General features: G+C 43.7%; 1 protein-coding gene across 1 annotated transcript in view; it reads right to left on the bottom strand.

Moving 5' to 3' along the window:
* Window positions 1–673: 673 nt before the first annotated feature.
* Window positions 674–18,389, bottom strand: part of LOC144774140 (tyrosinase-like) — a 100,063-nt gene continuing 82,347 nt past the window's right edge. Inside the window, exon 4 of the mRNA XM_078659160.1 lies at window positions 674–1,235. Coding sequence (XP_078515286.1) covers window positions 1,028–1,235 — 208 coding nt within the window. The 3' untranslated portion in view covers window positions 674–1,027. The remainder of the gene's footprint in view (window positions 1,236–18,389) is intronic.

The following is an 18,389-nucleotide window of genomic DNA, read 5'->3' on the forward strand; positions in this document are numbered from 1 at the left end:
GGAAGGATCACAGAAGAGGAGGAGCATGGCAGAAGAGGGGTAGCATCGCAGAAGAGGAGGAGGATCACAGAAGAGGAGGAGCATGGCAGAAGAGGAGGAGGATCACAGAAGAGGAGGAGCATGGCAGAAGAGGATTATATCAGAACAGGAGGAGCACAGAAGAGGATGGTCAGAGAAGAGGAGGAGTATCACAGAAGAGGAGGAGCATGGCAGAAGAGGAGGAGCATGTCAGAAGATGAGTAGTCGGATCACAGAAAAGGAAGAACATGGCACGAGAGGAGGAGCGTCACCAAAGAGCAGGAGCATCATGAAATAATAGGAGTAATGAAGAAGAGGAGGAGCATCAGAGAAGAGGAGGAGCATTACAGAAGAGGAGGAGCATGGCAGAAGAGGAGAAGCATGGCAGAAGAGGAGGAGTATCACAGAAGAGGAGGAACAATGGAGTACACTACCAAACCCACAACCTCTACCTCTGAACTTCCATTGTGAAAGAACATTTTGTAACCTTTTGTAAAATTTTGTAAAATTTGCAGCACTTTTTATTATAACCATCATCAGTATTATCATTGTCATCATCATCATCATAATTATTGTTATTATTATTATCATATATATTATTATTACATCTGGCAGTTATATAGAGTAATTTGTACATGGATATATTTTTCAGAAAAATATTCATTCACCACAGCAAAGCGCAAAAGAATATTTGAAAGGAATTTCAGTGAAGTCGTAAGTGAGAGATTTGATGCTACCTAATCAGGTTGATGTGGGTTCAGGCTCAAAGGAGAGATTCCTGACATGCAGTGCCCAGAGGCTGTAGGAGCGGCCTCAAGGATCTGGTGCTAGCCACAAACTAGTTGCTTAGGACTAGCATGCTTAGTGACGAATCATATCCATTTTGTGATGTACAGCGCTCTGATATCCTTTTCGGGTCATGTTTGCGCTTTATGAAACTTTTCAAATAAATAAAAAATGGCGACGAGAGGACCTCTGGATTGTTTCCTTGTGCCTATGTGAACACCTCTCAAGAAGCCGGCTGGCACGGTGAGGGCTCCCAAAGGGCTTGGTCTGAATAGGAGTAGCCAAAGTAGCCTGGTGGGTTCAGGTACAGATCCAGTGGCTTCGGAGGAAGGGATGCATAGATGTTATCCTTTGGGCCCTGGCAAGGCACGTCATTCTCTGGGTAGTCGACAGATGATTTGCAATGGACCCACTGCCACTTTGCGCACATCCTGCACATGATGAGAAACAAGGAAACATCAGCACATAAAACATGTGTGAAATGACCACAGAGAGAACATAGGCACACCAAGTCATCAGTGCTGTGGGCAGAGCACTTTCATAGGGTGGGCTGCAGCACACAGGCAACCCATGACACAGCCCAGCATTACAGAACAGATCATGGTTGTAAATAGTATCCTCACCTCAGAGCGAGTTCATTCATACAAGACTACATTACTCCAGGGCAGCAATACCCCAAATAGATCAGATTCATACATGGCAGCATTACCCTAATGAGGGACATTCATACACGACAGTATTACCTCAAAGAGAGCACATTCATATAGGACAGTATTACCTCAAAGATAGCATATTATATTGCACAGTATTACATCAAAGAGGGCACATTGAGGTACACTAGGATTAGCCCAATGAAATCACATTCATGTAGGACAGCATTACATGCAAGACAGCACATTCATATAGGACAGCGTTACCTCAAAGAGAGCACTTTCATATAGGACAGCATTACCTCAAAGAGAGCACATTCATATAGGACAGCATTACATGAAAGACTGCACATTCAAATAAGACAGTATTATCTCAAAGACAACACCTCCCTACAGGACATCAATAACTCAAAGGGAGCACATTCATGTGTGACAGTATTATCTCACCAAGAGCACATTCCTATAGGACAGCATTACCTCAAAGAGAGCACATTCAATCAAAACGAGCCCCATGCAACACTTTTACGCCGCCGTTGCTTCACATTTGTGACGCAGAGGCGGCGTAAACCATGCACCACGTTGCGACTTATTTACAACATGACAAATATAGGCAGATGCGTCACGTTGTAAAGCCCTGCACCACATGAAACGTGCGTCAGGTTTCATGTGGGCGTTCTGTCACAGGGAGGCCGTACCCTCGCAGGAAAGTCCCATAAAACTGACGCAGTGAAATCTACAAGATTTCACTGAGTCAGATTTACGATGCTGCTGCGTCAAATCCTTATGCCTGCTTGAAGCAGGCGTAAGGAGTGTTGCACCATGTTAAGTATGGGCGTCCCCTGTGCATTGCAGGAGTTGTGTCGCACTTGCAACGCGACTTCAGCAATTAGCCGCCTGTACGCCACAAGATGCGTCACGCATCTGCCCCTTCTTGCACCATGGTGCGCTGCATTGTAAACGCGATGCATCCATGGTGACGCAATGGGGGATTACGTGACACATCTGCTCCGTCACATCTGATTGCTGATTGCTGATTTGCAGAGATGCCCCAGAAGTTGTAAATCTGCCCCAAAATGCATAAAAACAGTTCATTTAGCTATAATTATCTCTGGTACATGAAAATGCAGAATGTTTGACAACTATACTTATAGTATTCCTTTGAAGGTCTAAACATTTAGGAATTTCCTTGCTCTCAATATACTTTTTAGGAAGCCCCCCATGGTACCAATGCAATAATAATTTTCTAACATCTGTAAATACATAAAAGCAGGACGGCATTGTCTCCATCCCCCTGTTTTAATAGGGGTACAATGCATCTTCGTCGTTCATTTGCATAGTGCTTACAGAATAAAATGACAAGAATAGTTGTTTGTAAAGAGATGTTATCGCAAGGACATGGGCGTAATTCCCATGACCAATTATTCATAGCCGGATGACTAATCAGGCGGTGGAGAGTCCCAAATCTAAAGCGCGTTATCACATACCTGCCGTACACCCCCAAACAACATAATAGGTATGGTTGGATGTTGTACGTTATGGTGATCAATTAATGCTGGACCACCATGGGTTTCTTTATTTCCAATACCATTCTATTTTCTTCCAGAATGGACATACAAACTTTTTTTAATTCCTTCCGATGTATTGAAATTAATATTTCAGACTGGGAAAAATATTCTGGTTGCCCAATGTCATGCATACCATTTTTTACATCGTTTAACCACGTAATCCTGATGGCATGCTCCAGTTTCATTGCACCTGCTAAAATTTCCTTGTTTAGACCTGTTCTGGTAGAGGTCTAAATTCTGCGCCAGAGCAGCACTGGTTGTACCTTAATTAAATCTGAAATGTATGGAACTCCTAGCTCGCTGTGGCAGTTAAAAACAGAGGTACTAGCAGGGATGGCCAAAATAAATCTTAAAAACTTGTTTTCGACATATCGGATTGGGGCACAATGGTGGAACCCCCCATATTTCCGCCCCAAAGATTGCAATGCTCACACATTTAGCCTGATAGATTTTCAAAAATATTTTGGGTCTTCTTTTGCTCAGTTTTTTAGTAAAATGTATCAGGGCCGCGGTAGACCTCATGAACAAAAGGCTCTTGGTCTTGATCGCCTGTACCCAAAACCTAGTGCAGTTAAATAAAACACCCAGGTATGTAGAGGTGTTAATAGGTTCTACCCTGCTCCCCCAGCATAAAAACTCCTAAACCTTTAATTCCCTCTCCTGCAGGTCTTTGCATTCATTTTTAAACCCATGTTCTCCATAAAGCTAGTATAATAAGTAGGGGCATTCTGTAATCCGATCTGGGTGCATGCCATAAGTACTGCACTGTCCGCGTAGAGAAGGAAGACGATCGGACGCTTGTTTACATTTGGCGGGTCCCTCGCATTTGACACCAACTCCTGTTCTAATGCGTTCGTATAAAGAGTGAACAGGAGTGCTGCCAAAACACATCCTTGCCTCACTCCCCTCTATACTTTGAACGAAGCGGTACACTCTCCCTTAAGTCAATATCGGACTTTGGCTGTTGCACCTGAATATAACTGTCTAAAAAACTGAATTAAGTTTGGGTCGACCATAATATCACTGAGGATGCTCCACAGTTTGCTGTGTATGACACAGTCAAATGCGGCTGTAAGATCAACAAATGGCAGATAAAATGTTCCTAATTTAGCCTTCGTATATTTTCCAGTTAAAATACTAAGATTAAGAGCCTGCTCATTGATTCCTAAACCAGATTTAAAACCGTACTGCACATCACTTAAAATATTATTGTCATCCACCCATGTTTGCAACCGATCCAAAACAATCCTTCCTGCTTCCTTCATAAGGGAAACTACTAAAGACATTGGGCGGAAGCACCTGGGATTTTCCCGATCCTCCTTCTTGAAAATTGGGACAATGATCGATTCAGACCATGTATCAATAAATTCCTTTGCGCAACATGCCTGTAAAACTCGTGTTAAAATTGGCGACCAGAGATGCGGGTATGACCTATATAGATCAATTGGTACCCTGTGCGGGGCTGGGGCCTTGCCACTCCTACTAGCTTTTATGGCCATAGTTACGTCATTCAGAGTGATGTGGAGATCAAAAGGCAGTAAAACCTGGCAGCCCCCTCGGCCTCACATCTAGGATTTGTTACCCTCTCTGTAGTATTTTGCAGGGTGTAAACATTTGAAAAGAAATCATACCAGGTTTTTTCTTCTATTGCTACCTCTGAGGAGGGCGCATCGGACTCAGTAGAGAAAAAAGGTGTTTTGACGACCCTCCAAAAACGGGAGCTGTCTTTGCTTGTTGCAGCTTCTTTGACATTTTCCCAGGCCTTGTCTTTCATTTAATTTTTCTTAGTTTTCCTAGCTTTGTTATACAGCTTCCTGCATCTCATAACTTCCTCCTTATCTCTTGCTGTCTTGTGTAGAGCTTCATTTAGGCCACTGTCCAAACCTTTTAGGACTTCACTGCCGTAGGTTAGTGTTGGAATAATTTTTGCCTGAGCAACCTGTATTGTAGGTGCAAAAGTTGGACCTTGTAGTTTCTTATGGATTGATCCAATTGCGAAAGCAAGTGCAGCACCCTTCCTTTTTTGTTCTTCTAAATGAGATTTGTATTTGTCATTGTTGGTAAAAAATACTCCAAGGTACTTGAGGCACTCAGATTCAACAATGCTTTCCTTGTTCAGGGTCCAAGACAGTTTCTTTGCTTTCCCTGGACGAACCGCCAATATTTTAGTCTTCTTGTTGTTAATCTGCAGATCGTTTTTATTAGAATAATCAGAGGTAGCATCCAGGAGCCTTTGCATGTCGATCTTTGTTTTACTAAGAAGGACCACGCTGTCAGCGTATAGAAGGTTTGACAACAAGAGAACAGTTACTTTGAGAGCATGTGAATTATACAACAAGAGACGAGTTACTTTGGGAGCATGTGAATTAGCTTCTTTTAGGTTAGAGTAGGTTGTTTGTGCAGTTATTATCAAACCATCCCTTTCTACAATTACGAGTGCCTTTACTTTCTAATTGCAGCATGTTTTTAACAACCGTAATGATGTAGGAAAGGGCATTCAAGATGCTATCATGCGATGGGTTGTAACTTAAGCACATAGCAATAGAATCGGACGCCTTGGTAACAATTTGCTTGCTCATCTCTAATGGGTCCTGACTAGACCAATGTAAAGTATATCCACTTGTTCTACCTATTGCTATGTTTTGTACCCATGCCAGTTAGTTGCAATATTTCCTTACTGCTATGGTCGGAATTGTAATGTCTTCGCTTAAGGGTAGGTGATCGCTCTATACATTTTGAGGGATGTTAAAGCCAGTAACATAGCTAGCATATCGGTTAGCCATGATTATATAATCAATAGTCGATTCTGCACCTCTACCTATAAAAGTGCACCTGAAGTCCGCCCTAGGAAGGCATAAACAATTTGCAAAGCCAAGGTCGGGAAGGAATAAGATAAGAGCACATTATAATAGGACAGTATTACATCAAAGACAGCACATTCAAATAGGACAGTATTATCCCAAAGACAACACCTTCATACAGGACAGCATTACCTCAAAGAGAGCACATTCATGTGTGACAGTATTATCTCGATGAGATCACATTCATATAGGACAGTGTTATCTCAAAGACAAAACCTTCTTACAGGACAGCATTACCTCAAAGAGAGCACATTCATATAGAACATAATTATAGTAAAGACAGCACATTTATCTAGTGCAGCATTACTTCAAAGAGAGCACAATCATACAGAACAGTATTATCTCAAAGACAACAACTTCATACAAGACAGCATTACCTCAAAGAGAGCACATTCATGTGCGGCAGTATTATCACAACAAGAGCACACTCATATAGGACAGTCTTACATGAAAGACAGCACATTAATATAGGACAGCATTACATGCAAGACAGCACAATCAAATAGGACAGTGTTACCTCAAATAGAGCACATTCATATAGGACAGCATTACCTCAAAGAGTGCACATTCATATAGCATAGTATTATCTCCAAGACATCACTTTCATACAGGACAACATTACCTCAAAGAGTGCACATTCATATAGCACAGTATTATCTCTAAGACATCACTTTCATACAGGACAGCATTACCTCAAAGAGAGCACATTCATATAGGCCAGCATTACATGAAAGACTGCACATTCAAATAAGACATAATTATCTCAAAGACAACACAGAACAGTATTAACTCAAAGGGAGCACATTCATGTGTGACAGTATTATCCCACCAATAGCACATTCATATAGGACAGCATTACCTCAAAGAGAGCACATTCACATAGGACAGTATTAGGTTTGATAGCACCTTCATACAGGACAGCGTTACCTCAAAGTGAGCCTATTAATATCGGACAGCATTACATCAAAGACAGCACATGCATATAGGACAGTATTATCTCAAAGACAACATCATCATACAGGACAGCATTACCTCAAAAAGAATGCATTCATGTGCAAAAGTATTATCTCAACGAGCTCACATTCATAAAGGACAGCATTACATCAAAAACAACACATTCATATTGGACAGTATTACATCAAAGAGAGCATATTCATATAGGACAGTATTACATCAAAGAGAGCACCCTCATACAGGACTGTATTACATCAAAGAGGACACATTTATATACAGCAGCATTGCTCCAAAGAGAGCATATCTACATAGGTCAATGTTACCCCAATAACAACTAACCCTGGGCGTAGTTCGCAAAGTAGCGTTACGCGAAGCTACGCGAAGTGCACTTCGCACTACGTGAACTTCACGTAGCACTACGCGAGCTGCGTAGTAGCATATTCGCACTGTGCAAGATGCATTTTCAATGATTGCACAGTGCGAACAAGCATCCGGCACTGTGCAATCATTGAAAACTGCATCTTGCACAGTGCGAGCTGTAGTTTTCTGCCGCTCGAATAGATTTTTACTCGAGCGGCAGCTTTCTCAACGCGAACTGGTAGTTTCTAATCGCGAGCGGTCGCGAGCATGCACGACCACTCCCAATGAGAAACCTGACCTCCCTGCGTTGAGAGTCTCGCCGGGATGTCATTTTGCTTGCTCGCGGTCGCGAACATGACGTTGAGGACCGCGAACAAGCAAAAAATGACCGCTGCACTACGCTACGCGTGTTCGCATTGTGCTACGTGCAGCTCGCGTAGTGCGAAGTTGCACAAACTTCGCAAACTACGCAAGCGTAGCGTAGTGCTTCGCCCAGGGTTAATAACAACATGTTCTAGAGCCCTTTATGTGACCCCACACCACAAGACTGCTACATCCGTAAATGAAAGTGGTAAGCATGTGAGCAGAGAAGCTGCTCCAAGCCATCCGGTGTGCCTCCACGTGGCGTTTCACCATCCACAGACTGACACGCGATGACCCTCTGGCCTTCATCTGGCACCACTGACACAAGCTGCTGATCTGCACTGTACTGAGTGACTCAGGGAATGTGCAGCCTGGCAGGGGGCAGTGAGGTGCTGCTGCATAAACAGCTCCCATTATTGGCTGCTGCTACCGATAGCGAATTTGATTTACTTTATGGAGCCATTGATGCCCGCTACTGCCTGGGGCCGTCAATGCAAGCACTGCTTCGGGTTCTTGATACAGTTTATGTGTCCATCACTGATAGAGGTATCATGGAGGACTGTAGCTACTGTGGCCACTGAGGCTCCACTGATGTCAACACTATGTGGACTTACTCGTGTACTGTAGGGTAACAATGATGCATGTCCTGTGGTCGATCACTGATGCAGGCACTGTGCACAGCCATTAATGTAATTTCTGGGGCCTTTGACGCATGTGCTATATGGGGCTACTGATGCCGGCTACTGATGCATCAGTAGCCCCAGGTACTCCGTGGCGCCATTAACATTCATGAGCAGCGCCCTCGATGCATGTATTTAGGCTTTTGACGCATGTGCTGTATGGGGCTACTGATGCCGGCTACTGATGCATCAGTAGCCCCAGGTACTCCGTGGCGTCATTGACATTCATGAGCAGCGCCCTTGATGCATGTATTTAGGCCATTGATGCATGTGCTGTATGGGGCTACTGATGCCGGCTACTGATGCATCAGTAGCCCCAGGTACTCCGTGGCGCCATTGACATTCATGAGCAGCGCCCTCGATGCATGTATTTAGGCTTTTGATGCATGTGCTGTATGGGGCTACTGATGCCGGGCTACTGATGCATCAGTAGCCCCAGGTACTCCGTGGCGTCATTGACATTCATGAGCAGCGCCCTCGATGCTTGTATTTAGGCTTTTGATGCATGTGATGTATGGGGCTACTGATGTATCCATGACACCATGCATTCATGCAGATATGTTTAGCAATCTTGAAGGTCCTTTTGCCTGCTTAGATTGCCGTTATAACTCTGGCGATATTACATCCAACACTCGTGGCGATCGCGGTGAGAGCAGGGCAGGAGAGGTTGGAGTGATTCACAGCCTAGTTGGACCTTACACTACCAATCAGTTGTGTGCCTGGAAGGGGCTGTTAGCAAATGTTCGCTCACTACTTAAACATGCCACTGAACTCTGGGATCTGGTGAGCGCAGAATCTCCTGACCTTGGTTTCTTAACAGAGACCTGGTTGAAATCAACCTCCACGCCTGATATTTCCCTTGCTCTATCTGAGAACTTTTGGATTCTTAGACTGGATAGAGTAGAGAAAGTTGGCGGTGGAGTTGCCATAATTTTCAAAGAAGAGCTGAAAGCTAATATTATTGACTCCATCTCAGATACCCGGATGGAAATATGTATATTGAAAGTGGAGCTGTCACATCAGGAAACTTTAAAGGGTGCGCTTTTATATCGCCCTCCTGGCCACTTAAAGATTTTAATTTAAAATTAATTGAGAAAATTGCATCTCACATTATTGCCTCCATTCACTTTCTGCTTCTAGGGGATTTTAATATCCACAATGATGACAAAGAGAACACTGAAGCTGCCAGCTTCTTAGCTGAGATGTCCACTTTAGGCCTGGGAAAGAATAATACTGGCCCCTCCCATTTGGCAGATCATATCCTGGATATTATATTCACTAATTCCCCTCTCATAAGTGCTGATCCTGCTTGCCCACTGACATGGTCGTATCATACCATGATTCCTTTTCAGATTACTAGCTGCCTCAGACAAGAATCCGCTGGAGGCACCCAGATGGCCCTTCAAAGACGATGGCTCTCTTAGCAAACTATATATGCCCCCGATATTCAATGCACACATGGACAGTACCATGAAGTGGAGGGTCTTTACCGATAATATTAGTTCAATAATTGATACGCTGGCTCCATTACAGCATCAACCTAATAAATCTCGGGAAAAAAGTGAAGATTGGTACACTGCAGAGTTACTGATGCAAAAAAACAGTTGTAGAGAGCTGGAAAAAGGCTTGAGCATATCTCAGCTAGATAGTGAGAGATTCAACTTCAAACTGGCTGTTGCTGCTTATCACAAGAATTTAAAATAGCCCGGAAAAATCTTGTTATGTTAAAACTTAACCAGGCAGGAAATTCGACAAAGGAACTATATGAAGTCCTTAACTTCTTCACTAAGCCCACAGCCTGCGCACAACAGACTATCCCCTCTCAGGGACTGTGTGACAACATAGCTGAGCACCTTGAGGATAAAATTAATTTGATTTATAATCAATTTCCTCAAAACCCCTGTCACGCTGAGCCCACAGGTTAAGGACTTAGCTGTGGGCCTGGATTGTTTTAAAGGTATTAAGATCTCTCAGGTGGAAGCCATGCTTAGTATGGCAAAATCCGGCTCTCCTCTAGATGTGTTGCCAGCACACAAATATGCTCTGCTTGCTCCGTTTTTAGCGTCCCAATTACTGAGATTTTGAACACCTCTTGAGGCAAAGGTATTCTGCCTCTTGACTGGAAGTCTGCTCAAGTACTTCCTATTAAGAAGAAAGATCAACTGCCTGCTGATGTGCTCTCGAATTATTGCCCCATTTCACTCCTCCCATTGATGAGTAAAATGGCGGAGAGTTATATAACACTCAGTTAATGGACTACCTCGACAAACACACCATTCTTGATCCCTCTCAGTCTGGGTTTAGACCCAACCACTCCACAGAGACAACCCTTATTGGGGTTACGTATCATATTAAAATGGAATTGGATGCTAATAAAGCAGTGATACTGGTCTTATTGGATCTGACAGCAGCCTTCCACACTGTCTCTCATCAGAAATAGATTTTTCACCTGAGGTAGGCCGGTCTGCAGGGATAGGCACTTAATTGGCTTGTCAGTTTCCTAGACCAGCCCAATCAGACCATCAACCTGGGTCCATTCCGCTCCTAAACCTTGAAACTTACTAAGGGGTGTCCCAGGTCTCTTATTTTAGCCCAACTTTGTTTAATATATTTGTGGCCCCCAATTCCAAGGTTATTAGGGAGTACGGTTTCACACCTTTCTCTTACGCTGCCAATACCCAATTGCTCCTGTCCTTAGATAAGGACTATGAGTCTATTGATTAGCGTTTGACTAAGGGCATGTAGGCTATATAAGAGTGGATGATGAGCCACTGTCTGCAACTAAATGCAATCTTGACGCCATTCCGGGCCCAGCTGACATGCCCATCCGTGCTGGCCACGCACCCTCTCTTCACCCTCTCACCCTCCATAAATTATGCTCATCCATCGGATGCGCAGCGGACGAGCGCAGCGGGCGTGACGATTGCGCGCCGAAGGCGCGCATAAGGCAAGCTCGTCTGCGCTCGTCCGCGCCGAGGCCGGGCCTAGGGCCACCCCCCCTGATTCGCCTGTGACTCACACATTGCTGAATACGGGCGTACTTACATATACGTCCGAACAACTCCTAAACCCTAAGGCCTCAGCGGAGGTGCCCCATGCCTTACCACACCTGCTTTACACCAACTCTAGCATTGGTCCTCACAAATGTCCTACTTGCACTATCCCTACCCCCTCCACTATTTCCCCCCGACAGGTGTTAGCAGCACTTATTAACGTGCGATCTCTCCCTAAACACAAAATTGAAATCTACGAATTCATTGACTCACATAACTTAGATCTATTATTCATTACTGAGACCTGGGCTGATGATTCCTCCGGTCCAGATTTTAAAGCGGCCACCCCGACAAACTACTGCGTGTGCAGACTAGATAGACTTAAAAGAAAGGGTGGAGGGATAGCCATCATTTATAAAGACCACCTCAAAGTCACAATTACGGAATCTAACTATAGTGAGTGTGAGGCTTTCTCCTTTACATTGGCCTCTCTGGTAAGCAATCATTCACAGGCATGTTAATCTATCGCCCCCCCGGGACTAGGTTGAAATTTCTCACGAATCTTAGTAATCTAATCGAGGTCTCAGTAGGATCGCCACATTTTACCATACTGGGAGATTTCAACTTTCATCTTGAAGTAACCCGTGATCCTGACACCTCGGTGTTAATTAACGACCTAGCTGCAGCTGGTCTTCAGCAAATTGTCAAACAACCTACCCATAAAGCGGGACATACCTTAGATGGGTTATTTACCACCAATCCACACATTTCTGTTTCTAAGGTAATCCCTCTTACTTGGACGGATCATGCAGCCGTCTGTTTCTCTATAAAATTCAACCCCCTTCCACCTCCCTCTATATCATCTACTCCCGTCTCCTTTAGAGACTGGAAAAATATGAATCCTTCTCACCTCGCGGCTATGATGTTCGATAGTACTACTAGTAACTAACAGGATCCTACACTAGCTTCCATCAACTATCTGAACAGCCTAAATATGGCTTGCAACAAGTTAGCTCCTATCAAAACCTCCTATCGCAGCAGAAAGCTCCCCTCGGCCCCATGGCTTACGGAATCCTTACGACTGCAAAGACAACATTGCAGGAATCTGGAAAGGCACTGGCGCCGCCATTACGGTCCGATGGACAAAAGCGCCTACAAAAACGCCCTATCCAATTATAAAAAACATATTACCACGGCAAAAACTCTCTACTATACTTCCCAAATCAATCAGGCGAAAAATTCTGCAAGGGAATTTTTTCAGGTGGTCACACATCTTTCTAACCCTCCCGCCCCTCGCTCTGATGGATCACAGATTCTCTGCGATTCTCTTGCCAAATTCTTCGAAGACAAAGTTAGTGCTATTTTTTCAGCCTTTACCCACTCTTCCTCCTCTCACACCCCCATGTTATCCCCTCCCAATAAGGCGCCTAACTTTTCTGTCTTCGAAGCTGCCACGGAGGAACAAGTCCGACAACTTGTCGCTCGCACCAAATCAGGATCACCTTTAGATCCCTGCCCTCCCGCCATCCTTAACCTCATCCCTGAAGCTATTTCCCCCGCGTTGACCACCATCTGCAATGCTGTTTTTAACTGGCATATACCCCTCGGTTTGGAAGCAGGCTATCATCAAGCCACTTTTAAAAAAACCTACCTTAGATCCCCTCCTTCCCGCCAGCTACCGACCCATTGCCTGTCTCCCTTTTCAAGCTAAAATTTTCGAAAAAACCATGAATACACAACTATCGAAATTTATAGACAACAACAACCTACTGGACGACACCCAATTTGGGTTCAGACAGGGGCATGGAACGGAGACTGCGCTACTAAAAGCAGCGGACGAAATAAGGATGACATTGGACAAAGGAGGAGCGGCAGTACTAATACTCTTGGATCTCTCTGCAGCCTTCGACACGGTCGATCACGTCATCTTGATCGACCGTGTCGCAGCCATAGGAATTAAGAATAAAGCTAAAGAACTTCTTGCTTCATTTCTGGCTGACCGTCCGCAGACAGTGAAGATGGGCCATTACACCTCCCAGACCTTCACTCTCCCCTGCGGTGTACCACAGGGCTCCTCGCTAAGTCCGACACTCTTCGACATTTATGTTTCGGACTTAGCGAGGGTAATAAAATCTTATGGGTTCGCCCTCACAACCTATGCGGACGACACTCAACTGGTGTTATCTGTATACCACGATGGTACATCAGTTGCAGCAAATTTCCAAGAGGGAATGCGGGCAATCAGTTCCTGGATGTCATCAAACTGTCTTAAATTAAACTCTGACAAGACAGAGGTGATGACATTCGGGAAACTGGAACCAATCTGGTCCCCCCAATGGTGGCCACCCGAGATGGGAGCGCCACCTGAACCGGTTACCAAGGTCCGTAACCTGGGAGTCATATTCGACAAAAAAATGACTTTCCAACAACATGCCAACTCCGTGGTCTCCTCATCCTTTTATATCCTGAAAAGGATTAAAAAACTGATTCCATACTTACCTCCTTCTGCTGGCAAAACTCTAATCACTACTTTGGTCTTCTCCAGAACAGATTACTGCAACGCCCTTCTTCTGAACGCCCAAGAAAAAGTCCTCAACAGATTGCAGCTGGTCCAAAATGCTTCGGCCAGAATCCTACTAACCATTCCCAAGTTTACATCCATCTCCCCTTACATTCGACAGCTGCACTGGCTCCCAGTGAGGAGCCGGACAAAATTTAAGGCACTATGCATTGCATACAAAGCCATTAACAACTTGGGCCCACAGTTTCTAAAAAATGCCTTTTGCCCGCTTGAACACTCAAGAACTTTACGTTCGTTGTCAGCCCATCTGCTCAAAGTCCCGCGTACAAGAAGGGCCAATTGGGGAGATAGATGTTTTACCATCTCCACAGCCAAACTTTGGAACACACTACCCCTCTATATCAAAACTGCCCCCATGCTCATCAGTTTCAGAAAAAAATTAAAAACCTGGTTGTTTTCAGTATAATTTTCTGCCACAGTGACGGTTCTGTTCTGCAAGCGCCGAGACACCCTTTGGGTATTTGCGCGCTCTAAAAATCGCATTAATAAATAAATAAATATCCAAGACCGAAATCTTGTTGTTTGGGTCAGCCCAGAGTTTCTGGTCCACTAGGTGGTGGCCTACAACACTGGGTCCTGCCCCATTCCTACTTTGGTGGCAAAAAACCTGGGAGTACGCTTAGATGTATTGTTATCCATGAAGGACCAAGTGATGACTACGGCAGGGACTTGCTACAAAACCCTAAGCCTTCTGCGTAGAGTGTTCAGATGGTTGCTTCTCTCTGTATGAAGAACCCTGATTCAGTCTTTGATTATTGGCCGGTTAGATTCTTGTAATGCTTTGCTGGCATCTGCAAATGGAGTCTCTATTAAACAGACTGCGGATTGTAAAAAATGTGGCGGCTCACCTGGCCCTTAAAAAAACACCTGGCACCTCTTCAGGACCATTGTTACAACACCTTCACTGGCTCCCCATCCGCTAGAGATTTAAATGTAAGCTTTGCTGTCTCACCCATAAAGCTTTATATGGTGTGAGCTCCAGCTACCTGTCAGACAAATTCAAGTTTACTGTCCAAATCGCTATCTTAGATCAGAAGGTTAAGGATTGTAGGTGGTCCCCCGGTTTAAGAAGTTTAGAACAGGAGGCAAAACTGTTGTCCATCTTGCCTCAACATTTTGGAACACCTTGCCCGAGGACCTGAGCAATTGCTTCAAATTGCTCCGCTTCAGGAAACGCTTGAAGACAGCATTATTCAGAGCTTACACCTGTCTGCCCATGTTTCATCTGACTTTCCTGCTACAATAGCATGGAGATACCCTACCGGGGGTGATTCCTACACTCTACAAATCCCATACATACATACATCTCCCAGGCATATTGCACTCCCACTTCCTGAACCTTTATAAACGTCCCAGGAGACAGAACACCTGCACCAGGAGTACAGGATATGGTTCCCCCTGGGCTCTCTAAGTTGGAACTCACCAAGACAGCTACAGCAATAAAAGCTCCTTAAGAAATGCGAACAACGTTTACAAAAAGGTTGTTACACTGCGATACATTTACAACATGGTCTTTACAACGCAAGTCGTTACAACTACTTGCGCTGGTTGGCGCTATACACTAAGGAATAGTATGATTTAATATTCCAACACCTTCCCCACTGTTATTTAGGCTGGAGTTGGAACAGTAAATCATACTATTCCTAAGTCCAGCACCCTCCAGCGCTAGTCGCTGTAATGACTTGCGTTGTAATACCTTGCGTTGTAATAACTCAGAAGTAATGTACTGCAATGTAAATCATTGCATTCTAACGTCACATATTCCTTCAGAAGTACTTGTCTCTACAGTGAACTATTGAGAGTCACATGTATGGCAGAAAGTTGAAGCTTGAGTAAAGACTCTCGTAAGCATAATCACAGCAAAAGCATTCATGGTATCCATCTTCAAGATGTGAATGCTGTCACTTGTTATCACTGCAAAATCAATATTCAAATTCAAGAAACATATCTGTCTCTTTGACACAAGAAGGAGAAGGTCATTTAAGGATGTCCAAAACCTTCTTTAGATCTTTTGAGACCTGAAGTAATTAGTATGAATCAAAGATACACAATCTCCTTCTGTAACTCCTATTACATAAGCTTTCAAGTTCACTGATGTTGCTTGAGTCTTGATAAGCTGAAATTGACATATTTTGGTGCTCAGAACATATCTTAGAACAACACAACATATCATCCAGGTACAGCGATCCATACTGAATTGATCGGGCATTAAACAAACTGAATGGCATTACACAATATCCAAAATACCTAATCTGGTTGTGAAATGGCATTTTTCACTGGCGGTCTTTTATAGACAAGAGATGACAGGCAATTTAAAGGTCATGTTTGGTAAATTCTTGTTTTCATTGTACAGACTCCAAAATGTCTTCTATAAGAGCTATAGGAAATGTGTCTTTGATCCTGAATTGTTTAAACATATATAGTCTATACACAGCCTCAGATTTTGATTTTTTTGTAACAAAAACAGAGGTGCTCCAGCAGGAAATGAAAAAGTACAATCTATCAATTTTGTACGCTCTCCTGTAAATAGGCTTTAAGTACCACCTTCTCATTTCCCGACAGTGAATAGATGCATTTTAAAGGCACAATAGCACAGCTTCAACTGACATAGTGCAAACCTCATTCCCTAGGAGGTGAAAATGAACAGATCTCAGGCTTAGCAAAAACTGTGGAATAAACATAATATCGAGGTGGTCACAAGAAAAATTAGCCACCATTAAATTTGATGCAGAATCTTTTATGCCCTTAATTGTTTCATTGGTAGTTATAACCTTCTGAAGTCTAATAGTGATCACGGCAAAACCGTGATGATAATAGGTGACATACAGATTCTGTCTCTTCAGCCAATTGTTTCCAAAATCACAGCATAATTAGGAAAGCCTATTACATTAAAGGCAGTCTCTTCTGTGTGGCCTCCAAAGAGACCTGCAATGGAAGAGAAGCCTGATGTAATGTACCTGAAGCCGATAGTAACATATAAATATTATGAATTATGTCAGGCTGCACCCTAGCTCTCTTAGGGCTGTAACACATAGCACTCGAACACCCATCCAACATACACTGAAGCATTGATAGTTCTTCATTCTTTTTACTGAAGGTAATTGGCAAAAGGATCAAATGACTGCCAGCTCCATCCACAGAGGTTTCAATGTAATGCAGCCAAGGCACACATATGCTACCTTCTCTTTCTCAGAAAGTACATTTTTATTCAAATTAGAATCTACAGAACAGGCACCAAGGTTGAGTTCAGCATCACTACACTATGAACACAATCCATCCTTTTGCTGATGTTTCTTTTTTTTCCTCTGTTAACGGGCCCCTGCCCTCTCCTCTTTGCACAGGTTGCTCTTAAAACACTGGATCCACACGAGGAATTTCTTGTCAACCAAAATAAATTATTCTTGTAGAACTATGAAGATCACCCCAAGAAATCTTTGTTTCTCAGTGGTTCCAGCAATCAATGTTGATTTAACAGAACTGAATCAGTAGGTTCAGAAAATCAAGTAGGATGATGAAAACAAACTATTTTGGGCCTCATTTATGAAAAGTGATGCATCGCTGCGTGAAAACAGCAATGTGTCACTTTTCACTGCGCCCTTCTTGCGACACCAATGATGTGTCATATTTACAGTATGACGTATCATGGCGCAAGGAGTTACAGATACATCAGTATTTCTGACATATCTGTATGGCGCAAAAGTGACGCATTTCTGGAGTGTGTCACAAGAGTGACGCAACTCCAGCAATGTGTCCTTTCACATGGGGCAAGCCCCATGTGAAAGGGCCTGCGTCAGTCTTAAGTCTGCTGTGAGGCAGGCGTAAGATGTTGACGCATTTGAGTCCTAGAAGTGGCGCAGTGAAGTCTCATAGATTTCACTGCGTCACTTCCATGACCCTTTCTTGTGTCAATACGCCCCCCCTTGCATACATTATAAGTGGCGCAGGTATAATGTGGTGCAGGGGTTTACAAAGTGACGCATCTACCTAGATGCGTCACTTTGTAAACATGGTGCAACAAGGCGCATTTTTTACGCCACTGGTGTGTCACAAAAAGTGATGCACCGGCGGCGTAAAAGTGATGCACAGCCTAATAAATGAGGCCCACAGTTCTTAAACTCTTCTATGTGCGTTTTTTTTTAATATTACGCAAACTGGAACCCAAGGTATTGGAGAGCTTTACATGAGCATCAGTTACGTTACACAAGGACGCTTTCCTTTGTGGTAGGAAATCCATAACAAAACAGTATCATTTGTTTTTTCTCATCCTAAGTAGCCTCTACTCCCGACTGACAAAAACGTGTTACATAATTTGATACATTCGTCCACCTTGTGGATATTATATAATGCTACTTCAGCAGAATGCTCCAGTTCAGGATATTCAAATATGTTCAATGCCAGTAAGAAGGTAGCTTAGCGATGCAAACGGGATCTGAAGTTGTATCCTAAGCCAAGGCATTTCTGTAAGACATCTTAACAGACATAACACCTTTGCTTAGTGTTAGACCTGGCACCATTGGCGTGGGTCTCCCTTCCATTTTTGCTGTTGCCTCATGTATTTTTGCTGGTGTTAGATGCTTT

This window comes from Lissotriton helveticus, chromosome 8 (assembly GCF_964261635.1).
Source record: "Lissotriton helveticus chromosome 8, aLisHel1.1, whole genome shotgun sequence".
Taxonomy (NCBI): Eukaryota; Metazoa; Chordata; class Amphibia; order Caudata; family Salamandridae; genus Lissotriton; species Lissotriton helveticus.